Consider the following 27,894-nt stretch of genomic DNA (forward strand, 5'->3'; position numbering starts at 1 on the left):
GTCGATCTCATTTTTGAGCCGTCTGTATTCCTTTTTGCCTGCTTCATTTACTGCATTTTTATATTTTCTCCTTTCATCAATTAAATTCAATATTTCTTCTGTTACCCAAGGATTTCTACTACCACTCGTCTTTTTACCTACTTGATCCTCTACTGCCTTCACTACTTCATCCCTCAAAGCTATCCATTCTTCTTCTACTGTATTTCTTTCCCCCATTCCTGTCAATTGTTCCCTTATGCTCTCCCTGAAACTCTGTACAACCTCTTGTTCTTTCAGTTTATCCAGGTCCCATCTCCTTAAATTCCCACCTTTTTGCAGTTTCTTCAGTTTTAATCTACAGGTCATAACCAATAGATTGTGGTCAGAGTCCACATCTGCCCCTGGAAATGTCTTACAATTTAAAACCTGGTTCCTAAATCTCTGTCTTACCATTATATACTCTATCTGATACCTTTTAGTATCTCCAGGGTTCTTCCATGTATACAACCTTCTTTCATGATTCTTAAACCAAGTGTTAGCTATGATCCCTTATTTCTATACTTGTCATTTTACTGTTCCCGCGACTTTTGAGGGGAGGAACCGTAGTGTGGTCTTCCATTGTGAAAAAGTTTCGGAAAAAAGAATTTAGCTTTTAGTCTTTCTCTTTGTCGCCATTCGAGTGGACAAGTTGCTTTGACCCGTTTATTGAATTAAAGATGAGATCACATCTTCTTAGGATTGTGTGCCAGATCGGTATACGGAATTTTACTTTTTGGATTCGTTGAATGTTTCACGTATATGTCTCCTTACGCTGGTTTTAGCTGTGTTCTCTTTCTCATCGTCCACAAGGTTTTGGCTACATTTAAGTACGCAATGAAACTCTCTGCTTTCGGAGCAGCTTTCTATTGCGGCTTTTTATTCAGGCTGTTGAATCACTATGTGTTTTTCCTATTCCAAAGAACTCTGTTTGTTACATATCTGTCTTCGCCATATTGTACAATACTCCTGAATTTTGTACATTTACAAAACATTTTTAGTCTCAGCGTCAAATATTTGATGTTGGTTACTCACTTAATCTGAAACCTATTTCTTGTCGAATTTATAAGCAGAAATATGGTTAAAATGGGTCTGAGCACTATGGGACTTAATTGCTGAGGTCATCAGTCCCCTAGAACTTAGAACTACTTAAACCTAACTAACCTAAGGACATCACACACATCCATGCTAGAGGCAGGATTCGAACCTGCGACCGTAGCGGTCGCGCAGTTTGCAGAAATATGTTCCCCCTTTCCTTTACATTATTATTAATATCAGTAGTCAGTGATGCTCTAACGGTCTTATGTTCACCAACTCCTTACTTTATAGTTAGAAATAGGCCCAAGTTTTTCAACTCAACGAACATAAAGTCTAACAAGCTACCAGCAAAAGCAGTTTTTTTTTCTGGAATAAACGATTTCGAATAATATAAAATGAATCCGTTCACTACTACGCCGCCCTGTGACATGAGTCTTCCAGTTTGTAACTGGTAAAATGAATTCTCGCCTTAATACCATAATATGACTGGCGAAATTACGTGCGGTCTTCTACAAATTCTCTCTAAAATGTTCCGTCACAACGACACCAGGGGCAAGGGGTCTATGAAAAAGCAGCCGGTTACCGTGTTTAAACCAGCTTTAACACTTATCTCTATCCAAAATGTTTCGCATTCTGCATCTGTTTTAATCTTAGTAGACATTACCATATAATTTACGGATATAAACACGCCTACACCACTTGGTTCCAACTAATTTTTACAATATAGAGAATAAGAGATTTTAAAAATATCATTGGATTTCACATCTGGCTGCAATCAGTTTCCTGTTGCTAGTAGACCTGCTATGCTCGCATTACTACCATTATAATGAGAGTAGCTCTGTGATCCTTCCATGGATGTTCCTGCAGTTAACTAAAGCTGTATTAACATTTAATTTCTTCCAGTTTCCTTGATGAAAGCTACTCTTTGTAATTAGTGTGGCTAATTTTCCTGCTTCTCGAAGCCAGTATGTAATTTAACGTGCTTGTATAGAGGTTTCTATATCCCGAAAAACCGATATGTGCACGCCATTCGTGCTCTGGAGAATCTGTTTTATCTGACCGTCTCACGAAGTGACAAGTTATAAGGCGCTTATTTCACACATATATACCCCCCATGCCGCTCATACGACACGTAACACATGCCCTCTCTCACATTACGAAGACAAGATATTCCTGCTATTATTGATAAATGCGAAAGTTGTTTGTGAATGACAGAAACATGTTTTATATGAGATCGACGAAGTATTAAAGCAATGTTTGATATATTTTTGTTTTTCAGTTATTCTATTTTATCTTTTTTTGGGGAATTGCATTTTCTAGCATTATATGATAAATGTGTGTCGTTTTATTTATTTTTACTACAACATTATTCTGTTCCATGTTACAAATCCCCAATTTTCGAATAAAACCTGAATCAGACATTAAAAATTTCAATTTTGCTATAATACTGAAGAATATAATAATTCCAATGCCAAAGAAGCAGGTGTTGTCAGATGTGAAAATTACCGAACTATCAGTTTAATAAGCCACGGCCGCAAAATACTAACACGAATTCTTTACAGACGAATGGAAAAACTGGTAGAAGCCGACCTCGGGGTGGATCAGTTTGGATTCCGTAGAAATGCTGGAACACGTGAGGCAATACTGACCCTACGACTTATCTTAGAAAATAGATTAACGAAAGGCAAACCTACGTTTCTAGCATTTGTAGACTTAGAGAAAGCTTTTGACAACATTGACTGGAATACTCTCTTTCAAATTCTGGAGGTGGCAGGGGTAAAATAGAGGGAGCTGCCCTCCAGTAGGAAACTGGTGATCCCTTGATGCCTCAACATGTCCTACCAACTGATCCCTTCTTCCAGTCAAGTTGTGCCACAAACTCCTCTTCTCCCCAATTCTGTTCAATACCTCCTCATTAATTATGTGATCTACCCATCTAATCTTCAGCAGTCTTCTGTAGCACCACATTTCGAAAGCTTCTATTCTCTTCTTGTCCAAACTATTTATCGTCCATGTTTCACTTCCATACATGGCTACACTCCATACAAAGACTTTCAGAAATGACTTCCTGACACTTAAGTCGATACTCGATGTTAACAAATTCCTCTTCTTCAGAAACGCTTTCCTTGCCATTGCCAGTCTACGTTTTATATCCTCTCTACTTCGACCATCATCAGTTATTTTGCTCCCCAAATAGCAAAACTCCTTTACTACTTCAAGTGTCTCATTTCCTAATATAATTTCCTCAGCATCACCCGATTTAATTCGATTATATTCCATTATCCTCGTTTTGCTTTTGTTGATGTTCATCTTATACCCTCCTTTCAAGACACTGTCCATTCCGTTCAACTGCACTTCCAAGTCCTTTGCTGTCTCTGACAGAATTACAATGTCATCGGCGAACCTCAAAGTTTTTATTTCTTCTCCATGGATTTTAATACCTACTCCGAACTTTTCTTTTGTTTCCTTTACTGCTTGCTCAGTATACAGATTGAATAGCGTCGGGGAGATGCTACAATCCTGTCTCACTCCCTTCCCAACTGCTGCTTCTGTTTCATGTCCGTCGACTCTTATAACTGCCATCTGGTTTCTGTACGACTTAACGAGAATAAAACCAAAAAACAAACCCCGCCCCGCCGCAATACGGCAGTGGGAGGAGAGGTAATCTGCTGAAAGTACAGCGTAAGTGAAGTGAGAAGCAGAAGTTGTGCTGCATACCAGTGACGATGATCTGCCCCGGCAAGCTGATGCGCCGCTCCCCCGTGAGCTGGTGCACCGTCTGGCAGTAGAAGCGGGAGTACGTGTCTTCTGGCGCCGTGTCGCGCACGTGCAGCGTGCCGCCCGTCGTCGGAGTGTACCTGCAAGGGTAGGCGGTGTGCTGCTGCCAATCTAACTGTACAAGCAGCTTCCTTAACGATCACTCATCTAGAAAACAAACTATAACCACATTTTAAAAAAGAGATTACAAAATAGTCTCGACTGTAAAAACATTTATTTCGAAGGTAACCGTGTTCGGTCAGTGTTTGGCCATCCTCAGACCCTCATACCATGATGGTGGGAGATGACAATGAATGAAGCGGGTGTTGTGACTCCACTGACGTCAACTACTTTGTGGAGTCACAACGCCCGCGGCCGGCCGGAGTGGCCGTGCGGTTCTGGGCGCTACAGTCTGGAGCCGAGCGACCGCTACGGTCGCAGGTTCGAATCCTGCCTCGGGCATGGATGTGTGTGATGTCCTTAGGTTAGTTACGTTTAATTAGTACTAAGTTCTAGGCGACTGATGACCTCAGAAGTTAAGTCGCGTAGTGCTCAGAGCCATTTTCAAAACGCCCGCTACATTAACCGCCACCGCATACCATTATGGGGTGAGGGTCTGGAGATGGTCAAACACTTACCGATGTCGGTTGCCATCGAAATAAATGTTTTTGCGGTGTAGGCTCTTTTTTCAAATGGTTCAAATGGCTCTCAGCACTTAACTTATGAGGTTATCAGTCCCCTAGAACTTAGAACTACTTAAAACTAACTAACCTAAGGACATCACACACGTCCATGCCAGAGGCAGAATTCGAACGTGCGACCGTAGCGTTCGCGCGGTTCCAGACTGTAGCGCTAGAAGCGCTCGGCCACCCCGGCCGAAAGGCTCTTTTTTAATCCATTTTGAAAGTACACAACTGGCCATTAAAATTGCTACACCAAGAAGAAATGCGGAAGAATGCGGGTATTCATTCGACAAATATATTATACTAGAACTGACATGTGATTACATTTTCACGCAATTTGGGTGCATAGCTCCTGAGAAATCAGTACCCAGAACAACCACCTCTGGCCGTAATAACGGCCTTGATACGCCTGAGCATTGAGTCAAACAGAGCTTGTATCTCGTGTACAGGAACAGCTGCCCATGAAGCTTCAACACGATACCACAGTTCATCAAGAGTAGTGACTGGCGTATTGTGACATGCTGGTTGCCCGGCCACCATTGCCCAGACGTTTTCAATTGGTGAGAGATCTGGAGAATGTGCTGGCCAGGGCAGCAGTCGAACATTTTCTGTATCCAGAAAGGCCTGTTCAGGACCAGCAACATGCGGTCGTGCATTATACTTCTGAAATGTAGGGTTTTGCAGGGATCGAATGAAGGGTAGAGCCACAGGTCGTAACATATCTGAAATGTAACGTCCACTGTTCAGAGTGGCATCAATGCGAACAAGAGGTGACCGAGACGTGTAACCAATGGCACCCAATACCATTACGCCTGGTGATAAGCCAGAATGGCGATGACGAATACACGCTTCCAATGTGCGTTCACCGCGATGTAACCAAACACGGATGCGAACATCATGATGCTGTAAGCAGAACATGCATTCATCCTAAAAAATGACGTTTTGCTATTCGTGCACCCAGGTTCGTCTTTGAGTACACCATCGCAGGCGCTCCTGTCTGTGATGCAGCGTTAAGGATAACCGCAGTCATGGTCTCCGAGCTGATAGTCCATGTTGCTGCTAACGTCGTCCAACTGTTCGTGCAGACAGTTGTTGTCTTGCAAACGTACCCATCTGTTGACTCAGGGATCGAGACGTGGCTGCACGATCCATTACAGCCATGCGGATGAGATGTCTGTCATCTCGACTGCTAGTGATACGGGGCCGTTGGGATTCAGCACGGCGTTCCGTATTACTCTCATGAACCCGCCGATTCAATATTCTTCTAACAGTCATTGGATCTCGACCAACGCGAACAGCAGTGTCGCGATACGGTAAACCGCAATCGCGATAGGCTACAATCTGACCTTTATCAAAGTCGGAAACATGATGGTACGCATTTCTCCTCCTTACACGAGGCATCACAACAACGTTTCACCAGGTAACGCCATTCAGCTGCTGTTTGTGTATGAGAAATCGGTTGGAAACTTTCTTAATGTCGGCACGTTGTAGGTGTCGCCACCGGCGCCAACCTTGTGTGAATGCTCTGAAACGCTAATCATTTCACTATCACAGCATCTTCTTCTTGTCGGTTCAATTTCGCGTTTGTAGCACGTCATCGTCGTGGTGTAGCAATTGTAATGGCCAGTAGTGTACTTCTATGTAGACCGCTGTTTCTCCACGAGAAATTTTCTCAAAAACCACGAACTATAACAATACTTCAGTGCAGTACACCTATTACTGAAATTCTGTATTTGGAGTCTCTAACCTGGAAAGTTTCCACGGGACAATACGGATTGTATAACATGCATGTCCTAGCCCCATCCTAATGATGGATGTTGTGTGCCGTATGCTCAGATTTAACTTAAACATCCACGGTTTTCGAGGGGTGACAGGTTGATCTTGGGCATAAAATATTCCTCTATCCGTCTGTGTAGTGGGTCAGCAGGAAGTCAACGTTTATTGATTGAACTGTTTATGGAGGTCATTCTGTTTTCGAAGTTCTGGTGGCGCAGCTTGAGATTGGTATAGTAGTTCTGGTAATCCTCGATAGTGTTATTAGCACCAGACAAAATGTAAGCAAACCAAAACTGGTAAACAACATAAAATGCTGTCTCAAATTTTTAACGCATGAGACACATTAGTCTCATAATTATTTGAAACAGAAGATAGAAATTAGGCTTAGCTGCTTTGCCAAGGCTTGCCCTCGTCCAACTAAACAGGAAATCAATCAACTAATGCGTGTTGCGGCCGAAAGACCACGCTACGTACGCTAGAAAACTGTGGGTACTCTTGCTGGAGCGGTTTCCAAGGTTTTATCAGTTGCAACTTGAAGTCCGTTGCCTTTAGCGAAACATTCGACATATATCCTTAATAGGGAAGATTTGCGTTTCATAACAACGGTATCTGCCAACTAATTGCCCTCCATAACCAAGTCTTCTTATACCCTGCAGGATACCACACTTTCTCTTGCTTGAAGGGAAGAGGGAGTGTTGTTTTCTTTATTCTATATTATCTGGAACATGTGGACAGGAAGCCACAGAGAAAATGAACTTCAGCCCCGAAACAACGAACCCTGAAGACAGGACAGGGGAGAACAACAAAATAGCCAAGGGAATCTTCTGCCACAGATAAGCCAGTTGACAAATTTAAATTCGCAATGCTTAATGTAAGCGAGAAAAAGGTTCAGTTTCAAAATTAAATGTGGGTTGCTGAACCGGTATTCCATTAAGGCTAAGGAAAACTTGTGTCACATTAACCATCGTCTTACAGAACGAGGTGGGGCAGTGCCTAAGGTACTGAGGGCAGCAGTTCGAATTCCCGTTCGGCCGCTATCCAGGTATATGTTTTATGTGGTTTCCCTAAAACCCTTAAGGCAAATGTTATGACGGTTCCTTTCAATAATATAAGTCCTATTTCATTCTGCAACCCTGGCTTACCCTCAATCTGTAGTGGCGTAGTTGTCTACGGGACATTAATTCTTAATTTTTCTCCTTCCTTTAGAATCACTGTCGCGTCCGTTGTAGTAAGGTTCAACAATCACATAGGTAAAAGAGACAAGTGAAGTGTTACATTGTTGTTTGAGACAGGGTGCTCAGTGCAGATGAGAATTGGACCAGTAACACTGTCATTACATAGTCAGAATTATTCTTTTTCCCTAATAGGAAATACAGACATATAACGGATGATGTTTATTTACTAAAGTCTTGTATAACGATCACCTAAATGTAGCAGTTGTGAAATGAACTGATTTACTGTTGTTGTTTCTCGTCTTGTTCTATGTTCAGATCAATTTATTCTACTGACGTAATCTGATTAATTACAGTGCTTCAACATGTTTACTTTATCTCATGCTTCGTAATTTTATTTTATTTATCTGGTTGTAAACAACTGATGACATAAACGTAACTTCACATATCTAAATAATTGTGTTTGGGAATTATAATTTCTATTTGTACTTCTACCACATTGCGGTTTTAGAATATCACATTTTAATGAATATCCATTCTGGTAATTGTAAGAAATTTTTAATAGTTTATATGTGTCGGCCGGATCTTGTAACGTGAATGCCTGCAGTTCGTGAACTGATCAACATGTCGAAACACGATCGTCGAAGAGTTACACTTCGATAAAACATTGTGCTGGATAGTCAACATAGGATGATTAACATCTCGATACAATGTGTGTGGAGTACCTGTTTCATAAAAATGCCTATGAGCTGCAGCGAATGCTCGCATTTCCGGTAAAAGTCGAGTGTGAATGTTTCTCTAGTGTATCGACAGCTCGCAACTGAGGCATTAAATATAGTTTCACCAGAAAATAGGTACCAGATTACACAAACTGCCTGGAGAGTAGCATTCAGGCAACCATCTCTTCGTTTTAACTGCTAAAAACTGATTTCTGCAAGAGTGGTAAGGATAAGCGCTCACGCAGACTAGGAACGCTGCCTTCAGGGAACACAGGGATCGCCTCGTAACGAAATCTTGTAATTATATTTTTGAACCTCGGATCACACAAATGATGTCATTTCTTAGCAAGTTGTCATCAGATAAGCTGTTCATAAACAAATAAAAAGGAGTATATTAAAATACTAAGAAATTAAGTTACAAAGTCAAACTAGCGTCTGCATGCAGTTGGATAAATTACGTAGGAACACAACAAAATACAATTGTACGGGCCAGGAGTGCCCTGAAAATATTTTGGATTACCGGACACTGAAAACTAGGCAAAAGCAAGAGTAGGAAATACAAATGAGGAATAGTACTTTAGATTACCAGCGCCTCACCTCGCTTGTTCATTTGTACAGTTGAACAGGTTATGAGGTGTACACACAGTACTGTTTACATTTTGTTGCAGCGTACCATGTTCTGAATTTGTGTCTGTAAGACGGATAGAAATAATTTAACTATGCAGAGTGGCCTCAGTAATATAATTAAAACGGTCCATCTATTTGCTCTTATATTTTTGTGAAGGATTATTAATTTTATTAGATTATTTAAGTGGAACAGTAATTAAAACTTTATCAGTCACAGCACAAAACACAGGCAATATGAAGTTTAGCGGTTTACAAAGCTAAACATAATCATTTTGTGGTGTTGCAGCTGTTCTTGTTATGTCCGTACTTGCTAAGAAAATAGGACGAGGAATTCCGCCTTATGCAAGACACTTTTTTTCCTGTTTTCTCCCAGGCATGTTTCAGCACTTTTTGTGCTATCTTCAAAGGGTTATTTTTTATTTTCTAACTTAAAAGATGCTATTGGACATTTATTTTGGTAGCTTATTCTGCTACACAATCTACAACTTCTCATGGTTTTGATATTGTGGTGCTCACTCATATGTTGCTGGCGAAGTAAATGGGCTGACCAATGTCTGGATGAAAGAAAACAGAAAAAAAGGTGTCTTGCATTAGGCGGAATTCATGTTCCTATAAAGTTAAGCATATTTTTGGTTTTCATCGAAGTTGCTGCATTCAAGCGTTGAGTGGAGAAATAGGGGCAAAACTTTAGTTATTCTGTGATTAATTAATTAAATTTGAAACCATTTTGACAGTTGAAAAATGTTGTACCTCGGGATTCGAATCCAACCTCTTGCATATCACGAGCAGTCGCCTTAACCAATCAGGCCAATTCAGCACGCTTCGAGAACCGATATACACATTAAAAACAGGTATGTTTACTTCCTATTACTTTCAACATATCCCCTGAGAGAGCAGCTGGTTGCAGTGTTCGGAGGGAAACATAAGTAACACCGAAGTTTTGAGCTAGTCCTGGAGGTTCGGTTGCATGGCGTCTGTTCGCAATAAGCAAGATATCTGGGTTCGATTGCCAGCTGGCATAAATTTTCAACTATTTCGACAAGTGAATAATATCACCGTAACTCCGCTAGTTAACTGATTTATTTGCTTTTATCGTATTCTAAATGTTTTCAGTTGATGTATACTCCAAGATATTCGCGATTTTTAACAGCATTCTTTGAATGACGCTTTCCATTGAAGGAGATATGTAGTTCTGAATGGGGTTTCAGTGAAAAGGAGACATCCTTCAGCGAGAAACCTTGTAGCAGAGACAAAGGGTCATTTGAAACATTTGATTATTCCTGAGTACATATAACATAAACAGTAGAGAGTTTTAATAAAAATAAATGATAAATTGTTGATACCATGCACGCAAGGCCGCAAGGTTTCCCATGAAACCCTAGGGTAACTGCTATCCTACTTGACAAGAATTGTAAACTCTGTTGAAAATAGACCACCAGGAGCGACTGTGTTCCAGAAGGTGGACGCCCTGATACCGACTGGAGAGCAGCTGCAGCTGAGCCTCACCTGCCACCGGGGTGAAGCGCCGATCTTCCGAGCAGGGGTTCGTCCTTGAGCCAGCTGGTGACGGTGAGCAGGCCGCGGACCTGCGCCGGGATGTTGCACGTCAGCACCGCCACGTTGCCGCGGATGCAGAACACGTTGTGCACCTGTAGCTGGTACCCCTGCGACACGTCTGGAAAAGCGACGTAAACAGATTCGTTAAGCTACGGTGTCGTTGGGAAAATGAAGGTGGGATAGAAATACGATAACTAACACAATCCTGTAGTGCACTGTAACATTTATTATACAGCCAGAAAACCTTGATTATAAAATAAGCAAAGTCGTAATGTCCAGAAATCTGTTGCCCTTAGAACAGGACATCTGCTCAACAATGCGTCTGAGGAAAGCAGCTGTTTGTTCAAACATAATGAAGAAATAAACCGTTGGGTCTGAGGCATGGAATTGATTTTTGATTTTGGATATGTAAAACGAGACTCATATGACCATAGTAGCAAGCGTGGTATCCCTCTAGCACACAGAAGGCTCTCGATGTGCCATAATAAATTGAAACAATTGTGGGTTGTGAGGGAGAACTTTAGACTCCTTTCCTCCCTACGTACAACTGAAAAAATTGCATGTGGGAAGTCCGCTCTAGTCTTCTGCCTGAACGACGCTAGACCAGGACGAAGAGAGAGAGAGAGAGAGAGAGAGAGAGCGTGGTGTAGGAAAGAGTAGAATCAAGGAAAAATGGAAAACATAACAAGACAAAGCTGTTTCACCAAGTGGGTAGTGAGCGCAAGCATAGTGCTGTAGGAGCACTATCTTTCTGGCAATTCCCTGATGAGTACCGAAGGTTGTCAGTGTCTCCTTATGATACGTTATATGAATGACAACAATCGAGAAAAATGTTGATATTAAAATGGGATCTACTAACAGACTGCCGAGAGAGTTTATATTAGGGCGTGCAGAAAAGAAATGCGCCCGCATTTTTTATGTGCAAACTGTTAAAGCTTTTAACATAAAACAAACATTACTAACATTCTGCGTCTTAATTTATTATGTCTACAAATTCACTTCTCAACCAAGTCTCCCTGGCGACGACCACATTTCTGCCAACGAGAGACTTATTTGTTGATACCATTATTGTAGAATGTTTAACTTCGTTGACGGAGTCACAACCTCACCTCTGCTTTTACCGCTTCATAACTGTCAAAGTGAAGTCATCAAAGGTGTTCCCTAAGTTTTGGGACCAGATAAAAATCGGGTAAGTAGGATCTGTAAGGAAGATGATCGATGGCAGTGAACCCAAGGCGTCGGATTGTTGTAGATGTCTCAGCGTTAGTTAGGTTCTGGTATTGTCATGCTGAAGGAGAGGGTGCTCTATTTTTGGACGAAATCTTCGAATTAGAAACTAGATTACAGCACACTATTTCTTACGCACCGACACAGTTACCTTACACACCACCATGTTACACACGACAATTAGGAGCTCTCTAACAGCAGAGGGCTGCAAATATGCAGGCATAAAGGGTAAAGATAAGGAATGTTAATAACATTTGTTTTATTTAATAAGCTGTAAGAGATTTCACATAAAAAAATCGGAGGCATTACTTTTCAGTACTCTCGTAGAAGATACAGCGACGATCAGTTGTAATTTTCATTCAGTTAGAGGGTTTCATTGATTTCAGATACGCCCTCTCACACATCAATACATGATGCATAATGATTCATGTTGTGGCTGACAATTCGCAATTTTTCACAAACACAACTTTTATTGATGTACGTTCACAAGGTTGATGGCAGTACAACAAAACGAAAGGTAACGATAACGATGCCAGTAAAAGTCTCCTAACTGAGGCAAACAAAAGTTCACTTTTAATTTTCCACAAAGGTTCGTGGTAACACACACACACACACACACACACACACACACACACACAAACACACACACACATACTAGTAACAGTCCAATTCAGAGACGAAGACGTAATTTTCAACGGTCGCAGTACACGTGGTCGGCATCCGGTATGAATTGAACTTCGGGGCTGATTCTAGCCTCTAAATATCTGTCTACAGCCAATCAGGTTTTGGCGTAATGATACTGCCTGCAGGCCGTGGCACGCACTGCCCCTGCAGGAAGTAGTGCCCGGAATGTCTGTTTCCATTGTCTTGGCTTTAAATAGGCGGTGTTTACCGTGGTGCTTTTGGTACGCCTTGGGCATAGACAACCTCGCCCTCTGTGGTGTAATATGGGTTGCCGGCCCTCAGGGGCTACCTTGGCTCCGGTATACTCATAATACTGCGAATGAGGTGTTGTAAGATTAATTGCGGTGTCATAAGGATTCCAGTCTTGTGATGTTGAGAACTTCCGTCACATGGAACTGAGGTCCCTATGTGTTACGAGAAAAACCGCACGTATCGTAGCAGAATACAAACCCTAAGGACTGCAGCCTTCATGGTACACGTAGACAACATAAGAAGCACATCTAGTCACTCCGAAGAGAATACTACTGGGTCCACATCGGTACCTTTCTACAATTTCGATAGAGTTGTAACACGTTAGGTCGAAGGAAGAATGGAAGATTAGGACTTAACGTCCCTTAGACACAGACGTCATTAAGGATGGTGTCAGGCCGAGTCACGTTGATGGCAACGATCGGTCTCCAGGAACCACACTGTCCAGCTACATTGAACAAGGCACCACATTCGTCGTAACACACGGCGCGTTTGTGTGAGACGAATGCATCTGACAGATCATCGAGTTTGAGCAGCAGCTGCTGAAACGCGACGACATCCAAATTGAAGGGCGTTGTGTCGACAGTCGTGAATTTAATACCCGAGACAGGTTATGTGAAATTCGGCATATTCATTCACTTCAGAAAGCATAGTTTCCTTCCAGAAACCTTCAACACACCCGTGAAAATATGCTAGTGTAGTATAGGGTAGGGCCGCCCATATATATTCACTGTGAGAATGCTACTTCCCTAGTCTCATACTGTGTGCACACAGGTCACAGACAGAGCAAAATACTCAAGGCATCTCCGTACACAGACTGTTGCATTCATATTAAGCGTTCTCGCACTCGGCGTACAAGGTACAGCACAAGTTTTTTTGAAGAGCTCCTTGATTTCATTCGTGATATTACCCTCATAAAGGAGAATGAAGAATATTGTTGATACTGTTCAGATCATAATGTGTGATGTTTTATAATTATCGCGAATGCTAAAATTAATGCAATTTCTATATCGAAGATTAGAAAAATTACATCAATTTTTAAAAAAATTGAAGGGAGAAAGGGAGTCTAGCAACAGTGTGACCACAAAATCGTACAATGATGAGAAATGTTCTCGTGAACATCGGAGCTCCTTTAATCAATGGACCGTGACCGGCAGTGTTTGCATCGAACTGTTAGTTGTTGCCTTGCACATGTGGTTCATAAGAGTTGTAGGGTAAGGACCAGCTGGATTATTAAATATGATAATTTTTTGGTGGCAGACGGAACATAACTGGTAATATGACGGGTGAAGCTTATCATCAAACATACAGGAAAGCACTGTACACGTAATTACAGACCTCGTGAGTAAACTACTTTCAAGTTGCGTGGAAAATAATCGCAACATCTAATCAACTGATACTAGGGTGTAACGGGAATAAGTGACTCATGGATTGCGGCTATTAAAGACCATTGTAAATCCCAAACGAGTACGTTCTTTAGAGTCAACACGGACTGAGCGGCAAAAGAGCGATTGATGGTTATTTGGTCTTGGAGATAAGAAGGCTTATTTGACTGAATGAATCTTTCATTGTGCAATGAAGCCGCTTGGTAAACTAAAACTTTGAACTTCACTGTTCAGACAAGTTTTTCGCCATTTCCCCAATAATGTTAGTATTGGATGATATTGATAATCGAAGTATTATTCTAACACTGAGTAATTAGATCACATACTAGAAGTCCTAATTATTAAAATGAAGATTTTGAAATTATAATTAGACTGCGGTATTCTGTTTATAACACATTTCCCTTTTAGTTTCTGGGCTGACACACATTAACAAATATTCTAAGTATGCGACATCTGTTATTTTCTCCCACAACAGTCAGCTACAAATCACACTGCCATTGTGCCTGAGTAACCCATATGATAACGATCCCAGAAACACAAAGCGATGTAACAGAAGTGGGTTCAGAAAAAGAAAACAGAATAGTGGCATCTTTTCCACAATTTTCGTTTCCTTCACTGAAGATAAAAGCTGTGCTCTTGCTTCACAGTAAATGTATTCTTCATGAAACACACGAAAAAGACATGGCGCCATCTTTAAGGAATATACATTACATATTCTGAGGTGATTTTATGAACGTTTCCATAGCTTCATAGTGAGCCTGAAGTTCCGTCATTGTCGGCATTGATATGACAGACTCTCACAGGCCCCATTTCTTCCCCCTTTCATAGTGTTCCCAAAGTTAGGTCATCATCATTGTACCAGTAACTCAACTAGGATTCCCATAGGCCACATTTGTTCCTCCTTTCTGTTCTGTTTGATAAATGCTGTAGGTAGGAAATACGCTGTGTCAGTATACAAAGTGCATAAAATCTTTTTCAACGTCTGAGACGCAGGATCTGTCGCAATTAGACAGCACCTTACGGCAAAATCCTGCCGAAAGTGAACCATTATTCTATCACTTCGTCACGATCGTGATGTAACAGCGTACAGGTCAGCCAACTCATAGACGTAACTAGGGCACAGAACACCAACAACTACGGACATCGACCAACCGGCACAGCAGCAGGGAGACTGCCACACATGAGTCCCAGGTGCCAACGACATGGGGTATTGAACAAACTTCACTGCCGAAAGACAACAGATGGACTTCAACCACCGACCCAGTTCGAGTCATTTCCGTGCTATACAGAAACGCAGCCCCTTCTGCGACGTTAACGCAGCATTTAAATCCGTGGGTGCACAGCGTCATGACGGTCGAACAGCTGTGGATTGCTGCTGCACCAAGTATGTGTCGGTCACAGCCTCGGAGCAACGCCATAGCGATGTCGAAGCTGTCAACACCGTCGCTGGGCTCCGAGCCAACAAACGCCGCCTGATTCCCTGGCCCTCACAACCAGCACCCTGCTACCGTCTCCACGGGAGCGCTCGCCAACGTATCTGCCGCCCCTCCCGGTCGGAGGCATGAACGAACGACCACCCAACTCCAGCCCGCCTGCCCACCAGCCGTACGACGCTGCTCTCCAGCCTTCGGTCCGGAGTTTGACTCTGGGCGCGCCGCCACCTGCCGCAATACTGGAAGAAACAGCAGAGCTGCGTCCAGTGCCCTGCTCCCGCCACAGAGTAGGGACGGCGGTTATCGCTGATAGAACCGGTTTCTGGTTATACCGGTTTCATCTCAGATTTAACCTGTCTGCAAAACCATTGAAAATAACCAGCTTATCAAATAAACGATTTTCTGTTTTTTAAATTGCTTTTATTGCCAACAATAAACGTACACACTGAACAAAGACGGAAAAATCTAAGACTCTCTCAGCCTTTTGCACTATACGTTTCAAGACACAAAGAATAAAAACATCAACTCAGATAGGCAAAGAAAGGAAAACTGTCTGTACACGGTTCGGTGCATTGCTGTAAAAGTAATGAGGGGTTGAATACCACAGAAAATTAACCACTACTCTCCTACGATACAAATTTTTTAAATCCTTCCTCGAAATTTATTTTGTAATCGAAGATCATACCAATATTTGGGCATTACGAATAGTCAGTGTTAGGGGATGAAAACTGAGGTTGGACAATATTTTTTGTGTCGTGTTAAGTTTTCTTTTTACAAGGACTCCAAACAGATAAAAACATGTTACGTAGACACAGACAGAAGATCAGCTACCTTATACTTTTATTGTACATTATGTGTGAATTGTTACCTTTTAAATTTATTACTGTTGCCATAATTTCCTTTCTCTTTTTATTATTTCATAGAAATTGAAGAAAATAATAAGGTTTTGTGTAAACGTTATAGCCGGCCGCGGTGGCCGAGCGGTTCTGGGCTTTTCAGTCCGGAACCGCCCTACTGCTACGGTCGCAGATTCGAATCCTGCCTCGGGCATGGATGTGTATGATTTTCTTAGGTTAGTTAGGTTTAACTCGTTCTAAGTTCTAGGGGACTGAAGACCTAAGACGTTAAGTCCCATAGTTCTCAGAGCCATTTGAACGATCTTTTGTAAACGTTGTAGCATTCTTATCCTTTATTTACTTCGAATAAAAGTCTAATTTTGTGATCAAATACATATTTCTAGTTTTTAGTAGTAATCTGAATGCAATTTATCTTTTTGCTGACAAAACCAAAAACGCTCATTTAAAATGTTCAAATGAACAGGTTAGATAGTGACCAAAATCTAACTTTTATTAGGAAGAGCTACATGACAATAGTTAAAATTTCAGTAATGAATTATTCGAATGGCGAATATTTATTCCTCAGTCGGTTCGTAAATAGTCGTTCTATAACGACGCTGCGCGGAGTGGTCGCGCGGTTTGAGGTGTCATGTCACAGACAGCGCTGCCTCTCCCGCCGGAGGTTCGTGTCCTCCCCCGGGCATGGGTGTTTCTGTTGTTGTTAGCATAAGTTAGTTTAACTAGTGTGTACGTCTAGGGACCGATGATCTAAGCAGTTTGGTCCCTTAGGATTTCACACATAAAAAAATATACGTATAATGTTGGCGCCTTTTATCAGAAGTAATATCACTGAGCAGCTGCAGAACTTCGTTCCAAACTGGTTTTTAAAAACAGTTTTATCTAAAAACGAAAAATTTTACCCCACTGTTACTGCATATTCCTATACCGGTTTCATACTCAGTCATTAGTAAAAATAAAAACACCTATTACAGCTGAGACCAAAGAAATACCGCAAATACCGGTTGTTCAGAACTAAAATACTGACATCAGTATTAACCTATCGGTTTCTCTCACTCCTCCCACTGAGTCAGCGCGAACAGGCATTCCCGTGTAAGCAGCTCGCCTCCCAGTTGCGTACGAAGCGCCGGTGGGCACTAGCCGCGCTTACTGGGCCGAGTACAGATAGTGCGGAACGACGTCAAACTGCGCCGCAGACGAGGGCGAACTCTGATGACTGTTCAGGTTTAACAGGCTAATGAAGATCAGTTCGTCTGTCTGCAGCTTTCATCTCCCAGGACACTACAGGCGGGAGCAGAGCCCATCCTGACATGCACTTAGTCGGCTGCCCCTAACCAATAGCGGTCATTCGCATCCCCGACTGTTACAGTGGGGTACCGTGTCAGTGATGAGAGCAACAACTGTGTCATAGTAAAACTATTGGAATTTGTGGCTTTCAGACTAAGCGACGAGCTTCCGATAGAAAGTGTGTCCTAAGTAATCAGTTAAAAAATCTGTTTCCTGTGTTGTCATCCTTGTATCCTAACTTTTCTTGAAAATTCGAAATTCCTTCCACATTACAACTATTCATTGAGTTGATTAATACATGTTTCTATCAGATCCCTCCAGTTATGGAATGATGTGATGGTATTCATAACCGATTCCAGCATCATTAACCATGTTCAGACTATATACTCGTAGGCGGTATTTGGTGAACAATGCCTTCACAACCTATGTTGTCAGTTTGTTAGGTTTTCACCCTTACGAAAAAAATTTAATAAATTAATTGAACACGGCTTCTACTAGAACTTATGTCTTCGTTTTCTTTTCCCCTAAAGTAATGAAAATGTTGTCAGCTCAGGGTAGCAATTGCGTACTGTCACTCTACAATTACATTTTGCTAAAAGTATAGAAATATTCTAGACGTCGTTGCATGGAGACAAGTTCAAAATTTCAGTTACTGTAATGGAGTGCTAATACTTATTGTTTGTAGGGAAATGAAGAGGTAGTGGTAGAGGTCGTGTACGATCTGAGAATAAAGCCATTCTTCGAATACAAATCGACATGGGGCCACCTCATCATCGTTTTATTCGTGAATTGTATAAAAACCGACGAAGATAGTTTCAAATGAAAATGGGAAAGTTAGCATCGTTCTTCCACGTAACATGATACGACCTGTCCAGGATGAATGAGCATGGAACGTCCGGAAACAGCCATCTCAAAATTGGTCATATATTTGTATAAAATGAACTACCACAGTCTAATAACTCGCATTTAATTCATTGTACACTTCGTACAATATTTTAAGTTAGGAGATTAGCTCGTAGATCAATATAACCTGAGGAAGAGGGTAATGGTTTGATCGGATTGAAATTCATCCGTACTTAGTTAAATTAACTGTAATAATGTTAAGGTAACTGCTATAGTGAAATAGACTAATTTGAGTGTGATTTCTGCTAAATGCATAATGTTTCTCTCAATAGTAACAATTAAAGTCCGTAGAATATCAGTTTTGTGTTCAGTTTTTGATAGATTTTTACTAAATACGTGTGTTAAAAAATTTTCTATGCTTTTAAATGACACGACTTATATCCATAGGTGACGTCCCCCTTCATTTACTCTTCTTGTGTTGTTATCTTAACTGAGGGCCTTCTTCATTGAGAAGTAGCGGCTCCTGTATCATAAACTGACACATGCCCGGGAAAGCATTATGATGAACGCATGATTTCTCCACATCCGTATCCAGTCAGCATGTGGGCTAAGGATGACATGGCGGCCGGTGGGTACCGTACGCCCTTTATGGCCTGTTCGGGCGGAGTTTAGCTTTTAGTTTAGTGGTGTTACCTTAAGAACATGTCAGAACGAGTAAGTGGAAGAGTTGGGCCAAAAGAAATTATTTGTTGTACATAAACTCAAAGGATTTTTATGCAATTTTCAAGGTCTGGATCAACACATGGAGCTAAATGCTATAACTAGCCACCTGTTGATACATTTGTATGAGAGGTAAAATGGTTTAAATGGCTCTGAGCACTATGGGACTTAACTTCTGAGGTCATCGGTCCCCTATAACTTATAACTATTTAAACCTAACTAACCTAAGGAAATCACACACATCCATGCCCGCGGCAGCATTCCAACCTGCGACCGTAACGGTGTCACGGTTCCACACTGTAGCGCCTAGAACCGCTCGAGCACCCCGGCCGACTATGAGAGGCAGTGAAATGAAAACACGACAGGTGGGGAAAGTAACTAAATGTTGATTATTTCAAAGGTAACCACCAAAAGTGTTAATAAATTCGATGTCGATGATGTCTGGAGCTTATGGGCACTCAATGGCGAGTAAATCAGCGCCCTTCCACTTATTAGAACCACATTCATGCACCCGATTCGAGCACACAATCACTTACACGCACTAAAACAACGGAGAAAGAGTAAAAGTAGCTACACGTAAGATTAAAACAAAAGGAAAACGACAAAGGAGCTCAAAGAAACGCACAGACAAATGTGACTGGCTGACCGCTTACGAAAATATGGATGATCCACTCACTCTGTTAACACATTAAAACCCTCGCCCTAAAATCTTGGGAAAAATGTTGGACAATTCACAAAACCTTAAAACTCGAACGACATTCGTTGGAACATTACTTAAAAGTGAGGGCATATTCGGCGGCAAATCCGTCACGGTCCGCTGGTCGCAAAATAAAACACAGTCCAATAAAATGTGGCGCACAAATATTTGTACGCCACAAACACCACACATTGGAGGGTCCTCTCGCCGGAGCAGGAAGGCATGCGTCATAGGGCCGTGGCCAAAGGGAAGACGAATAAGGAGGACCTCGTCCCGTCGACGTGGAAGGAGGTACGTTATGGCCGCGTTGTGGGAGTTTACTGTTTGTCACTTGCAACCATTCAAGACTCTAGAGCTCAACAGCGAGGTTACAGTATGCAGGGGAATGGCACATTGAAATACATGAGCATCTCGATGTGCTAGATCCGCCCTTTCGCTCCCCTAATGGTCGTGAGAGTTTTTCCACAATGCCTAGGAGACCCTCAGATCGTAGCTTGCGGATGGGGATACAGCGAGCACACAGTGATTCTTCGATACACTAGAACTTCAACAGCAACTGCTTGGAGCTCAGTAGCCACGAGGAGAGCAGGGGAGTAATGGGCTTTGTTGACTGAAACAGTAACCCCTCCTTTGGCTCTATTCCCAGTCAGGTCGTCCTTTTGGTAGAGTGTATACCGCTGCAACACAGGGGCGTCAGTATCTTTAAATGGTGTTTCTTGTAAACACAGGCTCAGGGGCTGGCCCTGTGCTAGCAGTTTCAGTTCCTCCACACGTGTCCCGAACCTATTAATGTTCCCCTGGTGAATGGAAGCCATCTAGCGCCGAGGTAGTACTTTCATACTGACTTTCTGCCGAGGATGGGAGCTCACAATGGGAGGAGACTCAGTCTTGTGGCAAAATGATTGCCTCAGTCTGACTTCAAGCTCCATCGCTTCCAGGGAAGATCCGAGAGAGACGCCAGACAGGATAACGTCAACATCGCCGGACTGTGCAATTCCAGTCTCCATAACCTTGGACTTAGATTGTTTGGTCTGAAGCGTCTTTGGAGCCACAACCTCAGAAGTGGTAGGGGTAGTGGCAGCGCTATCACTGTGCAAGACTTGACCTTTAGAGGGGCAGGAAGTTTCACCATGTCAGCAACTACGGCCTTTTCTGAAGTTCTGGAGGGGAGGGACAAGCCACAAAGGGACTGCACCAGTACAAATGCGCTGACAAGCGCAGGTGCTAGTGTTGACACTAGCAACATGGCTGTTTGAGAACAGAAGAGAAGGAAGCAGTGAACGTGGACAGCTGCATGGACTTGTATAACTTCTTGGGTTGACAGTAAGCGATGCGTTTCGTGGTTTTGGTTTCCTGGATCTTACGTTCGTCGCTGACAACTCTACCGTCCCTACTATAGACAGAATGATTCTCAGAGCAGTTGACGCACTTTGGAAGAGAGAAACAACCAACTCCGCTGTGGGAAGCATTACCATATTCCCCACAAGTGGCTTCTCCTTGACAACCAAAAGTAGTGTGCCCAAAGTGCTGGCATTTAAAACACCACATTGGGTTAGGGCAATAAGGCAGCGCACTTTGGCGTAGGAAACCTGCCTTGTCATCCTCTGGTAGTTCGGTGCTGTTAAAAGTAAGGATAAAAGAGTCTGATTTGACAAGATTGCCATCCATCCCTTTCATAACTGTTTGCACTTCGACAGTGCCTTCCCAGGACCACTCAGCTTGTCGGGGAATGTCAACCACATCCGTTCAAATCACAACACCTTTGCTGTAGCTCAAGGTGTTATGCGGTACTGCTCCCCGAGGTTCTTTACTTGTTGGGAGCTACGTGTTTCAACCAACAGTCTCATTGCGCATGCGCTTAACAGATTTGAAGGTACAAACATCGTCTTCTAAACCTTTTTGTATGCAAAATGGAGAAAATTTCTCGAAACTACCCTCTTTCCTTTTTACTATGAGAAACACATTCTGCAAAACAGCATGCATTGTGTTACTATTGACTGAATCAGGAGGACCGACTACACGAGACCTCTTGTTAGATTGGTTATTGGCATCTTCCAGCGATCCACCCTTTCCGCTGGGAGGAGGAAAAGAAAATTTTGGAGGATCCATTTCGGTCCCACAAGGGTCTAGGGAAATATGAGTCCATTCACACAGAGCCTCATGTGCCTGAGTAAGCTTTATACAGCTGACGTGCAGCAGGTTATCCAGAGGTTGCCCGCTAACGACTGTTTCGTCTTAACAGTCATGCTTCTCATCAGCGCACAGCACGCCTTGAGATTCATGGTATATATATATATATCCTCATGATCCGGGCGTTCAAGCCAAGATCCCCGTCCCTCACGATCCGGGCGCTCAAGCCAAGATCCCCGTTCCATGAGACACACAATGTTTCACTGCCGCGTCGCACAGTGTTCTCTGAATCATGCCCAGGGCTTATGGTGACAGAGGACTAGCGGCACCTACTAGTCACCCTGCTCAGGAACCCAGATGTCGCCAAGCCCGTACCCATCAAACGAATGCTGAGCACCTGAAGGCTGTTAATACATGTATACCATTTGAGAAAAGACGATCAAAACCTTCATGGAAATGTGTTTGTGATTGCCTACGCAACCATGGTTATACCGAAGTAAATCTAAGGTCACGAATAACTTTCTTCGCGGTTCCTAAAAAAAAAAAATGAAAATCACATCGGAACTATTTGGAGGACCTCTAAGGGTTTCCCTGCGAAACTAATGCAGCGCACACGAATCAGCCTTGGTAACAGGTGGGCAGGCATTATTCTACAACAGAATGATGCCGTCCGTCAACATTCCTAGGCCACTAGACTTGATGGTGAGCTTCCGTTTTTGTAGTGTCCACGTATTGCTGTGCGTTAATGATGGCGCAGTGTTCAAGAAAGTCAATAGTCAGCGGGCCCTTGCAGTCAAAGGGTAAGACCGTCATGACATTATTGGAGCTGGAGTGCCTGATGTTTCGACTACCCTCAAGAAGTTTCGCTGGAAGCTCTTACACATCCTCCATATAGTCTCTCCCCATGCGATTTCCATATTTTGGAATCCCTGAATAAACACATTCGTGGCCGTTGATTTGCTTCTGACGAAGAGGTGCAGGCCCGGGTACAATCATGGTTCGGTAGGCAACCCCAAGCATTTTTCAATGAAGGCATTGACCATCTTGCCTCACAGTGGCATAATTGTACCGGGTAGTTAAAATTAAAGTGCAGCTACTCACAGAAGTCCAGTGTGCGATATAAATATCGCATTGCAACGAAACTTGGTAGATACTATAATGGCTTAATACGGAACCAACCTACGCTGTAAAAAAATAGTTCTAATTTTAGGCAACAGATGCAAAATTGGCGCTGTGAATGCAAGAAAGACGTTTAAAAGTGTTTCCAAACGTAGTGGAAAGGAATATGTACAGAAAAGATAAAAAAAGTGAGAAAGACATAACGAAGATTTTATCGTTAACCGCCGCATACACAGTTTGTGCAGTATGAGCACCATAGACGTCTCGGCGAGACGCTGCATTTGTAAAAGAACGTGATCAACAGTTGCTCACAACATTTCCGGTGGGATCTGAGCAACATGTTCCTATGTAGTGGCCTTCAGATCAGATAGAGACCGATCGTATCCCTGGTGAAAGCGTTCTTTTAGATATTCCTAGAGCTAAAAGTTACATGGATTCAAATCAGGTGATCTTGCCGGCAATGCGTCTGGAAAACCTCTGAAGATAAACGTTCGTGGGGCATTGCATTAAGCAGATCTTACACTGGGCGAGCAACATGACGTGCTGCCCCATCTCACATGTAAGTAGTGGTTTCCTAACAGTTGTGTTCTTCCAAAGCAGGAATCACATGTTGTACAAGGAGGTCTCAATAACGTGCAGACTTCACGGTACACCTGACGGGCGCTCTGAGTGTGTTCCTATTATTATCAAAGAATGGACTGAGAATAAAGTTGCTATGAATCCACAACACATAGTCACATACGGCAAGAGCAATGGACCTTCGTGCGCAACACGCGGTTTAACAGTACCCAAGATTCGGCAGTTCTATGTGTTCACTGCACCGTGTAGTGTAAAAAATGTGCCTCGTCGCTCTACAGAATGTTGCCCAGCCATATCTCGTCAGCTGTGATCCGGGCCAGAAATTGGAAATTTGTGATAGGGTTCTATGGGACCAAACTGCTGAGGTCATCGGTCCCTACGGGTACACACTAAGTAATGTAACTAAACTAACTTAGGCGAAAGACAACACACACACCCATGCCCGAGGCAGGACTCGAACCTTCGGCGAGGGGAGCCGCGCGAACTGTGACAAGGCGCCCTGGACCGCGCGGCTACCCCGAGCTCCGTGCCAGAAACCGAAGAGCAAGTTCAGAGTGTTGCTGCGGATCATAACGTTTCCCCTGCTGCACCGTCTTGATCTTGCACGGATACCAGTGTAAAACAGATCGCAAAAGTTTCCTTACTATTGACCATGGGATGGACAATTCTCGTGACACTACACGAGCACTAGCACGACCCGGGGGACGTGCTGCACGGTCAGATGGTCAGTTGCAGCAATAGCAACTTCATCAATAGTTTCCACTAGAAGAGGACGCTTTCCTCTTCCGGGTGCTACACCAAGCTCACGCGTGTTTTAGAATTTCATTGTCCTCTTTTTAAACCATTTAATTGTATCGGTTCTCTCCTTAAACCTTTCAATCGGTGATACTCTTTCAATGCAGCACTGTAATTGCTGTCACTCACATGAAAAGTTTCACTAACAGCCCACCGTCTCTCTTCTCGATACCCATATTGTTCATTCACGTTATGGCTTGTGAAATGGCAGTGTGGACGTCATACCGTTATACAAACAGTGCACAGCGCCGGATTTGCACCTGGTGGTCAAAATTTGAACTATTTTATTCCAGCGTAAATAGGTTCCACATTAACCCATTACAGAGTTTCGCTGTCATACTGTAAGTACAGCCCACAATAGTCCTTCGTGAGTAGCTGCGCTTTAACTGTAAACAGGAAATAATATACAGGGTGAGTCACTAACCAAGAATAACTTAGAAAGTATGATAGGAGCTGAAAAGTTTGTGGGACAAACGTTGCATGGGACAACGGGGACCATAATATGACGTTGTTTTTTTTGTTGCTAGGTGGGGTCGCTTCAGGGATATGAAGGTCAACTTTGTTTTTTTAAATGGCATGCTACAGTTTGGTACTTATTTTCTGATAGCGGCTATCGAGACGAATCCAGTGATTTTGCAACAGTAAGGTCTTTGAAGGTCAACGAAGGTCAAAAAGGGGACATGAACGTCCATTTGCAGAAGGTGTTCGAAGTGATGACCATTGGTATCAAATGCAGAGCTACAATTTTCTTATTATGGACTGAGTGGTATTCCTTATCACTTCGGTACTTATCGAAGCACATGCTCTGACAATTCTCTCTCATATATCGAGCAGATAGTAAATATCCGCCGAATGCGGCGTATTCATCTAACGTGCCAGTGATATGTAAACACCATTCGACGATTTCGGAATACAACAGTAATAGGAACGGTAAGATTAGTATAGTCGAATCAAGAGAATGTGAATGATGTATTCCTTCGAAGAACAAGTTGATATGCTTCTCACTTACGGAGAATGCCAACGAATTTCAGTGAGAGCTACAGACATATACGCTGAAAGATATCCTCAACGTACTCATCCAATACGTCGCACATTTAAATATGTGTATGATAAATTGAGAACAACTGGATCTTTAACGAATCCGAAACATATCAGGCAAAGGAAAGTTACTAACAAGGAAACGGAAATTGGTACTCTTGCCACTGTGGTTCGAGATCCTTGAGTTAGTTCGCGTCTAATCGCAGGGGAATCTGGCATGTGCCAGAGTAGTGTTGTTCGTGTTCTGCATCGCCATAAATACCATATCAGTCTCCACGAAGAATTAACGGATTGCCGGTCGTGGTGGCCGAGCGTTCTAGGCGCTTAAGTCTGGAACAGCTCGACCGCTACGGTCGCAGGTTCGAATCCTGCCTCGGGCATGGATGTGTGTGATGTCATTAGGTTAGTTAGGTTTAAGTAGTTCTGTGTTCTAGGGGACTGACCTCAGATGTTAAGTTCCATAGTGCTCAGAGCCATTTGAACCAATAACGGATTGTGTGCGTCGCATTGAGCTCTGCTGATGGGCTCAACTTCAGATTCAGAGGGATGGCACATTTATTAATTTGATTTTATTTACTGAATTTATATTCACGAACCATGGAAATGTGAACTTGCATAACATGCATTATGGGGCAACTGAAAGACCATGTTCGCTGCGGCAAGTTGCACACCAAAAACCGTGATCGGTGAATGTATGGTGTGGGATTCTGGAGGTCAGAATTAAAGGCCCCTATTTCATTGAAGGAAATCTTAATGGTAGGAAGTACACCACATTCCCGAAAAAAACATTAGGTCTGTTATTGGAAGAAATACCTTTAGGAACAAGGAACAGAATTTGGTATCAGCACGATGGGTTTTTCGCTGATGGCTAGAAATGAGTTGCAGAGACAATTCGAAAAAAGTTGGATTCGACGCGGAGGAGATGTGCCGTGGTTGGCTCGTTCGCCAGACTTGACACCTTTGGAATTTTTCTTGTCGGGATTCGTAAAAGACATTGTTTGCAAAATCGTTCCAACTACACCTGAAAATATGCAGAGAGAATTGTCAGAGCATATGCTTCGATAACTGGCGGTGTGATAAGAAGATTGCAGCACAGCATTGATACAAATGGTCATCACTTCGAACACCTTCTATAAATGGACGTTCAGGCCACCTTTGTGACCTTCGTTAACCTTCAAAGACCTTACTGTTACACATCACTGGATTCGTCTTGATAGCTGCTATCAGAAAATAAATACCAAACTGTAGCATGTCATTTAAAAAAAACAAAGTTGAGTTTCATATTCCTGAAGCGACCCAATCTAGCAACAAAAAACAAACGTCATATTACGGTCCCCTGCAACTATTGTCCCACAACCTTTTCAGCTCCTATCATACTTTCGAAGTTATTCAAAATGGTTCAAATGGCTCTGAGCACTATGGGACTTAACATCTTAGGTCATCAGTCCCCTAGAACTTAGAACTAGTTAAACCTAACTAACCTAAGGACATCACACACATCCATGCCCGAGGCAGGATTCGAACCTGCGACCGTAGCAGTCGCGCGGTTCCGGACTGCGCGCCTAGAACCGCGAGACCACCGCGGCCGGCGAAGTTATTCTTGGTGGCAATAGTTAGTGACTCACCCTGTAGTTTACATACTTTTTTCATCTGTATGGTTTTTATTTGACTGCCCGTTATAGTATGAAATGCCTATAGTGTCTCTCGGAAAAAAGAAAAAAAGTCATGAAACAAGCAAGATTGCAGCGAAAGAAAGAAGATTCGAATGGAACGTTCCGTCGACGACGAGGTCGTTAGCGACGGATTCCATGCTATAATTGCAGAAGAATGGCGTAAGAACCTCCGCCAAACCTTTTCAAAGGAACCGTGCCAGAATTTTACTTGCCTAAAGTTGGAAGTCCGGAAGATGTTCTGATCCTCGGTCCTCCAGAAAGCGCGTCTAGTATATTAATTAATGCATTACTTCGCTCGGCATGGAATATTTTCCAGAGTAAAAAATTGGACTTCACATAAGTTCGTAATTCTCTGTAAATTGGAGTACCTGACTATTAGCATAAATTACGACCTTTTAGCTTGCAGTCAGTCTTTCTCAGAATCACGAGAGAACTATTTCTAAATAGTCAAGCGCCGGTTACGCTTCTCGAATGAGACTTAAAATGGGTCTCATTTCCATACTAGCTGCTCGCTGAAGGCGATTCTGGGCTTGCCGGCCTGTAGGAGTGGGTTATGGAGCAAGGAGGACCGAAGCGGCTTATCTCTTCGATAAATCAACAGCATTCCTACCCAAATTGAATAGCGGATGGCGCGAAAGATTTATGCCTTAATCTCAGCTGCTCCAGAGAGAAACTTCTGCCTTTGACAAAAGGTAAAAAAGACAGGGGTCCAGTGCAGTATTTACTGGGTATTCATAACGAAAACTCTTATAACTATTCACTTGACGGAATTCACTGTCGCAATATCTCTTTGGAAAATCTTTTGCTAATAAAGAACCTTGCTTTAATTCCTTCAAA

At 42.7% G+C, this 27,894-nt stretch overlaps 1 protein-coding gene across 1 annotated transcript in view; it reads right to left on the reverse strand.

Moving 5' to 3' along the window:
• The window catches only part of LOC126271931 (Down syndrome cell adhesion molecule-like protein Dscam2), a 1,166,847-nt gene that overhangs the window by 277,363 nt on the left and 861,590 nt on the right, over positions 1 to 27,894 (reverse strand). The window contains exons 5-6 of the mRNA XM_049974347.1: positions 10,294 to 10,462; positions 3,772 to 3,911 (exon numbers count right to left, since the gene is read on the reverse strand). Of these exons, the coding sequence (XP_049830304.1) occupies positions 3,772 to 3,911; positions 10,294 to 10,462 (309 nt within the window). The remainder of the gene's footprint in view (positions 1 to 3,771; positions 3,912 to 10,293; positions 10,463 to 27,894) is intronic.

Source organism: Schistocerca gregaria, chromosome 5 (genome assembly GCF_023897955.1).
Source record: "Schistocerca gregaria isolate iqSchGreg1 chromosome 5, iqSchGreg1.2, whole genome shotgun sequence".
NCBI lineage: Eukaryota > Metazoa > Arthropoda > Insecta > Orthoptera > Acrididae > Schistocerca > Schistocerca gregaria.